Consider the following 12,500-nt stretch of genomic DNA (forward strand, 5'->3'; position numbering starts at 1 on the left):
TAGCAGCTAGTTAGCAGCTAGTTAGCAGCTAGTTAGCAGTTAGTTAGCAGCTAGTTAGCAGCTAGTTAGCAGCTAGTTAGCAGCTAGTTAGCAGCTATTGCTGCTAGCTCCTTTGACCACTGGGCTGGTTTAAAGGTTGGATACTTTATTATTATCTAGTGTACTCTTGTTGGTTTCTCTGGACCCCCCCCACACACACACACACACACACCTTTAAACAACATGGGGTTTGTGTGTTTGTGTGTTTGTGTGTTTGTGTGTACTCACTGCGTCCGTTCAGTGTGTGCGTGTGCGTGTCCACCATAGCTGTGTGTTGGGAGTTGTTGACCATCAGAGTCATTTCCTGTCTGGAGCTCAGAGTCTCCTTCCTCTTCTTCGCCAACTTCCTGTAGAGACAAAAAACAAACCCATTATATTTCCAGGGTACAACTCTGGACCTTGAACGCACCACGAAAGAGACGTTCACTGAACCTGCGTCACCACGAAACAATCACAACGTATAAGATGACATCAGAAGGTAGCGGCGGTCTTACTCTCTCTTAAGGTGGCACCAGCAGGTTATAATACGTTAAGGTGGTACCAGCAGGTTATAACACGTTAAGGTGGTACCAGCAGGTTATAATACGTTAAGGTGGTACCAGCAGGTTATAACACGTTAAGGTGGTACCAGCAGGTTATAATATGTTAAGGTGGTACCAGCAGGTTATAATACGTTAAGGTGGTACCAGCAGGTTATAATACGTTAAGGTGGTACCAGCAGGTTATAATACATTAAGGTAGTACCAGCAGGTTATAATACGTTAAGGTGGTACCAGCAGGATATAACACGTTAAGGTGGTACCAGCAGGATATAACACGTTAAGGTGGTACCAGCAGGTTATAATACGTTAAGGTGGTACCAGCAGGTTATAACACGTTAAGGTGGTACCAGCAGGTTATAATACGTTAAGGTGGTACCAGCAGGTTATAATACGTTAAGGTGGCACCAGCAGGTTATAATACGTTAAGGTGGTACCAGCAGGTTATAATACGTTAAGGTGGCACCAGCAGGTTATAATACGTTAAGGTGGTACCAGCAGGTTATAATACGTTAAGGTGGCACCAGCAGGTTATAATACATTAAGGTGGCACCAGCAGGTTATAATACATTAAGGTGGTACCAGCAGGTTATAATACGTTAAGGTGGTACCAGCAGGTTATAATACATTAAGGTGGCACCAGCAGGTTATAATACATTAAGGTGGTACCAGCAGGTTATAATACATTAAGGTGGTACCAGCAGGTTATAATACGTTAAGGTGGCACCAGCAGGTTATAATACGTTAAGGTGGCACCAGCAGGTTATAATACGTTAAGGTGGCACCAGCAGGTTATAATACGTTAAGGTGGCACCAGCAGGTTATAATACATTAAGGTGGCACCAGCAGGTTATAATACATTAAGGTGGTACCAGCAGGTTATAATACATTAAGGTGGTACCAGCAGGTTATAATACATTAAGGTGGTACCAGCAGGTTATAATACGTTAAGGTGGTACCAGCAGGTTATAATACATCAAGGTGGTACCAGCAGGTTATAATACATTAAGGTGGTACCAGCAGGTTATAATACGTTAAGGTGGTACCAGCAGGTTATAATACGTCAAGGTGGTATATAAATGGAGTTATTACCACTGTATGTCTCTCTTAAGGTGGTATCAGCAGATTGTATTGTGTGTAATATCAGAGTTAAAGGGCTGTGAGTGAGTTTTAAGGCAGTATGGGGGGTTGTGTTAATGAGCTGTAACTAAACTGGAGATGAGACGGAGACGACGGTTTGCTGTAATTGAAGTCGTAATTTTCTAAATTAGTTCTGCTTTTTAAATATATGAGCCATTAAACATCACACACGCGCGCACACACGCACGCACACACACGCACACACACACACACACACACAGAGGGAGTTAAATGGACGTTTCATCGTAGTTGAGGATCTCGTCTTCTTTTCCACACGTTTAAAACAGACTTTATATATCATCTATCTCTCCATCATCTATCTCTCCATCATCTCTCTCTCCATCATCTATCTCTCCATCATCTATCTCTATATACATGTCTCTGTGTTGTATGGGCTCTGAGAGGCTCTGAGAGGAGAAGAGGACATTTAAAGGAGAGAAAACATCCTTTCAGTGTCGTCTGTCCATCGACCGTCTCAACACTCTGAAAACACTCCGTCTGCTACAGCTCCATTTAGTTTCTCTCTTTCTATTCCGAGTGTGAGAAGAAAAAACATCCATTTGTCCGATTGCTCACACACACGCACACACACACACACACACACACACACACACACACACACACACACACACACACACGCACACACACACACAGTGCAAAGTTTAACCCTGACCTGAAAATGGAAAAAGAAAAAAATACTGAAATATATAAATAAATATAAAAAAGGCTTTTAAAGTGAAAGTAAGACATCAGTGAAAGCAGCTGTGTGTGTGTGTGTGTGTGTGTGTGTGTGTGTGTGTGTGTGTGTGGGGTTAGCGTGGATGACGGTGAAAGCGCCCGGAGGCGAGGCGCTGCCCTCCTCCCCCTCATGTCTCCCGTCTCTTCTTCTGTGGTTCAGTCAGACGGTGAAAACCTGCAGCGGTTCTCTGATTCAGACCTCAACACACAAACGTCTCCAACTCTTCATCTGCTGGAAGACATGACGCTGTCCAACATGTCCAACATGTCCAACATGTCCAACATGGTCCACACGATATTCCAATAACAGCCAGAGGACACGTGACGACTACAAAGAGACGCAAAACTACCAAAAAGAGACGCAAAACTACCAAAAAGAGACGCAAAACGTCCACAGAGAGACGCAAAACGTCCACAAAGAAACGCAAAATGTCCACAAAGAGACGCCAAACGACTACAGAGAGATGAAAAATGTCCACATAGAGACGCAAAATGTCCACAAAGAGACGCAAAACGACTACAAAGAGATGAAAAATGTCCACAAAGAGACGCAAAGCGTCCACAAACAGACGCAAAACGACTACAAAGAGATGAAAAATGTCCACAAAGAGACGCAAAACGTCCACAAAGAGACGCAAAACGTCCACAAAGAGATGCAAACGTACACAAAGAGACGCAAAACGTCCATAAAGAGATGCAAACGGACACAAAGAGACGCAAAACGTCCACAAAGAGACGCAAAACGTACACAAAGAGATGCAAACGTACACAAAGAGACGCAAAACGTCCACAAAGAGACACAAAACGTCCATAAAGAGATGCAAACGGACACAAAGAGACGCAAAACTACCAAAAGAGACGCAAAACGTCCATAAAGAGATGCAAATGGACACAAAGAGACGCAAAACGTACACAAAGAGATGCAAACGGACAAAAAGAGACGCAAAACGTCCATAAAGAGATGCAAACGGACACAAAAAGACGCAAAACGTCCACAAAGAGATGCAAACGTACACAAAGAGACGCAAAACGTCCAAAAAGAGATGCAAACGTACACAAAGAGACGCAAAACGTCCAAAAAGAGATGCAAACGGACACAAAGAGACACAAAACGTCCACAAAGAGACGCAAAACGTCCATAAAGAGACGCAAAACGTCCACAAAGAGACGCAAAACATCCATAAAGAGACGCAAAACATAGAGGTGATTTTAGTTATAGAGGTGTATATAGGTATAGAGGTGTATATATAGGTATTGAGGTGTATATAGGTATAGAGGTGTTTATAGGTATAGAGGTGTATATAGGTATAGAGGTGTATATAGGTATAGAGGTGTATATAAGTATAGAGGTGTATATAGGTATAGAGGTGTTTATAGGTATAGAGGTGTATATAGGTATAGAGGTGTATATAGGTATAGAGGTGTTTATAGGTATAGAGGTGTATATAGGTATAGAGGTGTTTATAGGTATAGAGGTGTATATAGGTATAGAGGTGTTTATAGATATAGAGGTGTATATAGGTATAGAGGTGTTTATAGGTATAGAGGTGTATAGAGGTGATTTTAGTTATAGAGGTGTATATAGGTATAGAGGTGTATATAGGTATAGAGGTGTATAGAGGTGATTATAGGTATAGAGGTGTATATAGGTATAGAGGTGTATATATAGGTATAGAGGTGTATATAGGTATAGAGGTGTATATAGGTATAGAGGTGTATAGAGGTGTATATAGGTATAGAGGTGTATATAGGTATAGAGGTGTATATAAGTATAGAGGTGTATATAGGTATAGAGGTGTATATAAGTATAGAGGTGTATATAGGTATAGAGGTGTATATAGGTATAGAGGTGTATATAAGTATAGAGGTGTATATAGGTATAGAGGTGTATATAAGTATAGAGGTGTATATAGGTATAGAGGTGTATATAGGTATAGAGGTGTATATATAGGTATAGAGGTGTATATAGGTATAGAGGTGTATATAGGTATAGAGATGTATATAGGCATAGAGATGTATATAGGTATAGAGATGTATATAGGTATAGAGGTGTATATATAGGTATAGAGATGTATATAGGTATATAGGTATATAGGTATAGAGGTGTATATATAGGTATAGAGGTGTATATATAGGTATAGAGATGTATATAGGTATATAGGTATAGAGGTGTATATATAGGTATAGAGATGTATATAGGTATAGAGATGTATATAGGTATAGAGGTGTATATAGGTATAGAGGTGTATATATAGGTATTGAAGTGTATATAGGTATAGAGGTGTTTATAGGTATAGAGGTGTATAGAGGTGTATATAGGTATAGAGGTGTATAGAGGTGATTATAGGTATAGAGGTGTATATAGGTATAGAGGTGTATATATAGGTATAGAGGTGTATATAGGTATAGAGATGTATATAGGTATAGAGATGTATATAGGTATAGAGGTGCATATAGGTATAGAGGTGTTTTACAGGAACGTCAGAGGTTATAAATCTTTACTCGTCTGTTAACGTTTCTTCAGGATTCCTCATCTTTTCAGATCGTATATATATATATATATTCTCTCTGTGTTTGTTTCCTTCCTGCAGAGCAGAGTCGACCTCTCTGACTCCAATCAGCTGTTCTGACCTCTGGCCTCTGACCTCTGACCCCCCCACCCCCAGCAGGAGGAAACATCAGTTTATCAGGAAAATACTGAACACACCTCAGTTCAATAGAGACTCTATGTGTGTGTGTGTGTGTGTGTGTGTGTGTGTGTGTGTGTATCATCTGCGAGGTGTCGGGGGGTTGATTGATTTAACACTTAAAATGAACACACACACACACACACACACACAGATGCATGTCAAGGCTAATCTATGCTAATCTAATGAGCGACAAGACAATGACAACGCTGTTAGCAGTAATGGATGTCAGAGTGTGTGTGTGTGTGTGTGAGAGTGTGAGTGCGTGTGTGTGTGTGCGTGTGTGAGAGTGTGTAGGTGTATTTCTCCTTGTAACGATCATTTGATCAGACAGGTTTATTACAGCCGACTAATTCTATTAACCCTGCTCCACTGCCCACACACACACACACACACACACACACACACACAGTACATCAGAGCAGCCTCCTTCATAACGCTGACTGAGTCTCTGACGTCCACATACTTTTGTCCAGATTTGAGTTTCTTATTTAAAAAAAGAAAGTTTACAGGACGACAAACAGACAGAAATATAAAAATATAAATATTACAGCCGTCAATCAATTAAAATGATTAATCACTGATTGATCTCACATGTTTTATCTGTTCTAAATGAACCTTAAGGGAGATTAGTCCAGTATTTAATCCTCTTATCAACATGGGAGTGGACTAATATGCTGCTTTATGTAAATGTATGTATATATTTATTATTATAAATCAATGAACAACACAGATCAATAACAGATATTGATCCAGAAACCCTCACAGGTACTGCATTCAGCATAAAACAATGTGCTCCAATCATAACATGGCAAACTGCAGCCCAACAGGCAACAACAGCTGTCAGTGTGTCAGTGTGCTGACTTGACTATGACTTGCCCCAAACTGCATGTGATTATCATAAAGTGGGCATGTCTGTAAAGGGGAGACTCGTGGGTACCCATAGAACCCATTTACATTCACTGATCTGGAGGTCAGAGGTCAAGGGACCCCTTTGAACATGGACATGACAGTCTGGAGCGTTATTTAATCAACGTTGACTTCTGGCCTCACACGGGGCACCAATATGGGTCTCCTGGTGAAAGTCTGGTGTTTTTAGACCCACCCATCCACCCCGACCTCCGACCTCCACCCCGACCTCCTCCCTCCACCCCGACCTCCTCCCTCCACCCCGACCTCCTCCCTCCACAGCGTTCACCGCTCTATACTTCCTGTACGAGTTGATTTTGTGGGCTATATATGAATTACAGTTCAGTACTTTTAGGAGGATAAGAACAGCCTGAATATAAACACACTAATAAACCTGATTATCAGAACTCAGTCGTGTTTCTGTGGAGAGTTCATTCATTTTATACTTATTTTAATACATTTCTAATATAAGACTGGAGCTGTGCGCATACACACACACACACACACACACACACACACACACACACAGTGACCTGAGGAGGAGGAGGAGGACTTCCTGTCTCCCTGAGGAGGCGTCGGTTGGAGATACCTGGAGGGAAACTCAGGTTTCTCTCCTCCGTCTCTTCTTATTGATCAAAGAGTTTCACCAGTTTTATTTTTACTTTTCACATCACGGTTTGAAACAGGAAGCAGAGAGCATCCTCTTAGCATTCAACCAATCAGGAGGAAGAACCTGGAGGCGTGTTGGCGTCGAGTCAAGTGAACTAAAATCTTCCTCCAGATACAACTGGAGGCTGATTACAGCAGGAGAAAGATGCACCAGTGGTGGAAAGTAACTAAGTACTTTTACTCAAGCTCTATACTTATGTACAAATCCAAGGTACTTGTACTTTACTTGAGTATTTCCATGTTCTGCTACTTCCTACTCCACTACATCTCAGAGGTAAATATTCCTCGCTGAGAGGAAGTCTCTGAATGTTGTTTGTTCTTATGCACCAAACAGCAGCTCAGAGAACCCGATCCTCTCGGAGTCTGTCGCTGACGTCTTGGAAAGGGTGCCGACTGGGGACTCTATAGTTCTGGAGACTTCAACGCTCACATGAGCGATGATGGAGAAAACTGGAGGGGGGTGATTGGGAGGAACGGCCTGCCTGATCTGAACCTGAGTGGTGCTTTGGACTTCTGTCCTAGTCCTGGATTGACCATAACAAACACCATGTTCGAGCATAGGGTGGTTCATCAGTGTACTTGGTACCAGAACACCCTAGGCGGTGTACTTGGTACCAGAACACCCTAGGTAGTATCTTGGTACCAGAACACCCTAGGCGGTGTACTTTGTACCAGAACACCCTAGGCGGTGTACTTGGTACCAGAACACCCTAGGCGGTGTACTTTGTACCAGAACACCGTGTCAACGATCGATGATCGACTTCGTGGTCGTATCATCAGATCTGCGGCCGGTTGTTTTGGACACTCGGGTGAATAGAGGAGCAGAGCTGTCAACTGATCACCACCTGGTGCTGAGTTGGATCAGATGGAGGGGGGGGCCTGCCGGTCAGGACCTGGTAAACCCAAACGTGTAGTGAGGGTGAACTGGGAACGTCTGGCTGAGGCTCCTGTCCGCAAGGTCTTCAACTCCCACCTCCAGAAGAATTTTGTGTGCATCCCGGGGGAGGCTGGGGAATCTGAGTGGGCCATGTTCAAAACCTCCAAAACTGAGAGGGTCCGGTTCGGGGACCTCAGAATTGCGTCTCTGCTCTTTGCAGATGATGTGGTTCTGTCAGACCGTGACCTTCAGCAGGCACTGGGGCGGTTTGCAGCCGAATGTGAAGCGGTCGGGATGAGAGTCAGAACCTCCCAGTCTGAGGTCACGGTTCTCTGCTGGAAACCGGTGGACTGCTCTCTCCGGGTTGGGAGTGAGTCTTTGCCCCAAGAGAGGGAGTGCAAGTATCTCTGGGTCTTGTTCAGTAGTGAGGATAAAATGGAGTGGGAGATGGACAGGCGGTTCGGTGCGGCGTCTGCAGTTGTGCGGGCGCTGTACCGGACCGTCGTGGTTCAGAGGGAGCTGAGCCGGAAGGGAAAGTTCTCGATTTACCGGTCCATCTACGTCCCAACCCCTCACCTCTGCCCAGGAGCTTTGGGTAGTGACCTGCTGCACCCGCAACCCGGCCCGGATAACCGGCAGACAATGGATGGATGGATAATATTTAAGGGTCAGGTATCAGAAGGGTCAGGAGTCAAGGATCAGAGGGGTCAGGGATCAGAAGGGTCAGGGGTCAAGGATCAGAGGGGTCAGGGATCAGAGGTGTCAGGGGTCAAGGATTGGAGGGGTCAGGGATCAGAGGGGTCAGGGGTCAAGGATCAGAGGTTTTAGGGATCAGAGGGGTCAGGGGTCAAGGATCAGAGGTTTTAGGGATCAGAGGGGTCAGGGGTCAAGGATCAGAGGTTTTAGGGATCAGAGGGGTCAGGGGTCAGAGGGGTCAAGGATCAGAGGGGTCAGGAATAGGGGCTCAAAGGTTGGGGGTAAGCAGGGATACAGGCAGCACATAGCTCAGCATTGATGTTAGGGTGAAGGTGAAGGGTACAGGTGTGGGGTCAGAGGTCAAACAGGTTACTCACAGGTAGTAAGTGTAGGAGTGATAATTTCTTCGTCTGAGTGGTGGGGCGGAGCAGAGGAGAGATGAGGCGGAGCAGCGGGAGGGACGGGGCGGAGCAGAGGGACGGACGGGGTGGAGCAGAGGAGAGATGAGGCGGAGCAGCGGGAGGGACGGGGGTGGGGCAGAGGGATGGACGGGGTGGAGCAGAGGGAGAGATGAGGCGGAGCGGAGCAGAGGGAAGGATAGGTGCGGAGCAGAGGGAGGGATAGGTGCGGAGCAGAGGGAGGGATAGGGGCGGAGCAGAGGGAGGGATGGGGCGGGGCAGAGGGAGGAATAGGTGCGGAGCAGAGGGAGGAATAGGTGCGGAGCAGAGAGAGGGATGGGGCGGGGCAGAGGGAGGAATAGGTGCGGAGCAGAGGGAGGAATAGGTGCGGAGCAGAGGGAGGAATAGGTGCGGAGCAGAGAGAGGGATGGGGCGGGGCAGAGGGAGTAATAGGTGCGGAGCAGAGAGAGGGATGGGGCGGGGCAGAGGGAGGAATAGGTGCGGAGCAGAGGGAGAGATGGGGCGGGGCAGAGGGAGGAATAGGTGCGGAGCAGAGGGAGGAATAGGTGCGGAGCAGAGGGAGAGATGAGGCAGAGCAGAGGGAGGGAGAGGGATAGGTGCGGAGCAGAGGGAAAGATGGGTGCGGAGCAGAGGGAGGGATAGGTGCGGAGCAGAGGGAGGGATGGCATGGAGGGAAAGAGAAAGCAGAAAAACAGAAAAAGGAAAAAACAACAGATTAATGTCTCAGAACAGATGAGTTAAATCATTCTGTGAGGAGGTGGAGGAGGACGGTGATTGGCTGGTACAATGTGTCACTCAAAGTGTGAGGGGGAGGGGTCACGTCTGATTGGTTACTGATCGGTGAATGTGTGAAAAGAAGAGACAGAGTGACAGCTTGGTTGTCGTGGTTACAGGTGTTAAAAGGAGTAAAGGATCTGAATACTACGTCTTTGTATTTGTTCTCAAAGCCTCCAGAAAAGCCGTGATGACGCGTGACGACGCGTGATGACGCGTGACGACGCGTGATGACGCGTGATGACGCGTGATGACGTGTGATGTCATTATTCTTAAAGGAAACGGTGTAACTCTCCTTTAATCAGCTGTCAGGACTCTGTTAGCTCAGAACTACTTTGTGTCAGGTGGGGGTATCCCTCCGCCCTGCACTCTCAGCTGTTTGAAGACGAGGCGTAGTAACACGCCGTAGTTCTGACAGTGAAGGCGTAGCGGCGACCGCGTGTCATCAGCCTGCAGCCAATCACAGTTTAACCAGCTTCCTGTTTTCAGTGCTGCTGTAATGAGTCTGACCTCCGTCTGCTCACAGAGTGGAAATCAAACGCACCCGTCAACATTAAAACCCTCATTAGAGACCCAACAACGTTTCCTCTCTGAGTATCTGTTAGAGATCAGAGCGCCATCGACCCGACACACGAGTCCGACTGAAACGCACCACGCCATACCGACGCACACACACACACACACACACACACTCTCTCTCTCTGTATAAAGTGTGTCTCTGTAGCCTGAAGCCTTTCAGCTCGAGGCGACTCTGGATATAAAAAACAAAGAATAAAGAATAAAACGCTCTTTCATCTAAATTTCTGTCTCATCGTCGACGTTCTCCAAACAGAAGCTTTTCTCTGTGTTTAACTGTGTGTGTGTGCGTGTGTGTGTGTGTGTGTGTGTGTGTGTGTGTGTGTGTGTGTGTCCCAGTGGGGTTGTGTGTTTGATGTTGGAGGATAAAGTCGGTCCACATATAGTTTAATGGTGATTACTGCTGCAATCTGCTCCATTATTCATCCTCATCATCCTCACTGTGTGTGTGTCTTTGATGTTCATTTGTCTACATGCAAGATAAAATAATAGAAATATAAATAATATCAGTATAAATAATATACAGTAAAACTATTAAGAGACAAAATAGCATATTGTTGGTTTGGACATTAATCAATATTAACTGCATTATCAAACCATATTTACCATTAACTACCACTGAAAATATAAATTACTATTATCAAACCATATTTACCATTAACTACCACTGAAAATATTAATTACCGTTATCAAACCATATTTACCATTAACTACCACTGAAAATATTAATTACTATTATTAAACCATATTTACCATTAACTACCACTGAAAATATAAATTACTATTATCAAACCATATTTACCATTAACTACCACTGAAAATATTAATTACCGTTATCAAACCATATTTACCATTAACTACCACTGAAAATATTAATTACTATTATTAAACCATATTTACCATTAACTACCACTGAAAATATTAATTACTGTTATCAAACCATATTTACCATTAACTACCACTGAAAATATTAATTACCGCTATCAAACCATATTTACCATTAACTACCACTGAAAATATGAATTACACACTAATATCAGTCTATGGAGTCGCAGATGAAATTAGACATTCAGCTCTTCACAGGACCAAAGACGTTAAAAAGGAGGTTTTAAATTATATATTTGGTCGATAAAAATATATAATAAATATATTGTTGAACGTCAAAGTTCAAGAATTAAAACATAAAAATAACACAAATAAAAGACGACGAATATTTAAAATAATAATAATATGACTCATGAGGAGCAGAGATAGAAATCAACGACAGATTTTAAAATGATTGAAGTCCAGAACACCAAACTTCTTCTACTGTGTGTGTGTGTGTGTGTGTGTGTGTGTGTGTGTATGTGTAATATTCTTACCGTTTCTTCATCAGCAGGATGACTCCGAGGAAGATGATGATGAAGAGCAGGATGCCGGCGATGGCTCCGGCAATCTTCACCGTGTGATCCGACTGTTTCTCCTGTTCTGGTTCTGGCTTCCTGGTCGCAGCTCCTGAAAACGTTTAACATCAATGTTAACTAAAATAAAGTAATCTTAATCTTAATCTTAATAGTGACTGAAACAATCTGAACTTCCTGTAACATATGAAAAATAATACTATTGACTTCCATTAACTCCCAGTTCTGATTCTGGTTTCCTGTTCGCTGCATTTGAAACCAACATTAACTATCTTTAAGTAACGTCGTCAGATATTTATATTAACTTCCATTAACTACTGTTAAATACGGTTCAAGTATTACTTTTAACTGATATTAATTACTATTAACTTCCATCAACTGCTAGTTTTCTAGTTTTGTTTTTTGGTCACCAAACCTGGGACATTATTCACATCATAACCATTAACTACCACTACAACTATAATGTTAACATTTACTGCCATTCATTTAAAGCTCTAGTTCTGGTTTGTCACAGCACCTGGGACCGAGTAATTACCATTAACTACCACTAAAACACTGAATTAATTACAATTAACTTGCATTAAGTTTATTAATTTACCTGTAAAATATGAATTACCATTAACTACCCTTAAACACTGAATTAATTATAATTAACTTGCATTAAGTTAATTAATCTACCTGTAAACTATCATCAATTACCATTAACTACTAAAACACTGAATTAATTACAATTAACTTGCATTAACTACATTCATTTACCTGTAAAATATAATTAATAACCATTAACTACCACTGCCAGTTTTGGTTTTGATTTCCTGGTGTCAGCACGTGGCCAATATTAACGACCATAAATCACAGTAAAATACCATTAACTAACATTAATTACTATTAACCGCCATGTGGTCACCACACCTGGGACATTAATAAATATCGATTACCATTGATAATTACCTATAAAACCAGTAGTTTACATTTAACATACGGTGCTACTACTTTAATTAACATTGAGTCACATTAACTACCACTAAATATTACAA

General features: G+C 43.1%; 1 protein-coding gene across 1 annotated transcript in view; it reads right to left on the reverse strand.

Annotated features, from left to right (window-relative positions):
• Positions 1-205: 205 nt before the first annotated feature.
• The window catches only part of LOC119484428 (receptor-type tyrosine-protein phosphatase mu), a gene marked incomplete at both ends in the record, with an annotated part of 27,826 nt that continues 15,531 nt past the window's right edge, over positions 206-12,500 (reverse strand). The window contains 3 exons of the mRNA XM_037763231.1: positions 206-386; positions 8,672-8,704; positions 11,425-11,557. Of these exons, the coding sequence (XP_037619159.1) occupies positions 206-386; positions 8,672-8,704; positions 11,425-11,557 (347 nt within the window). The remainder of the gene's footprint in view (positions 387-8,671; positions 8,705-11,424; positions 11,558-12,500) is intronic.

The sequence above is a fragment of the Sebastes umbrosus genome, unplaced genomic scaffold (assembly GCF_015220745.1).
Source record: "Sebastes umbrosus isolate fSebUmb1 unplaced genomic scaffold, fSebUmb1.pri scaffold_212_arrow_ctg1, whole genome shotgun sequence".
In the NCBI taxonomy this organism is placed as follows: Eukaryota; Metazoa; Chordata; class Actinopteri; order Perciformes; family Sebastidae; genus Sebastes; species Sebastes umbrosus.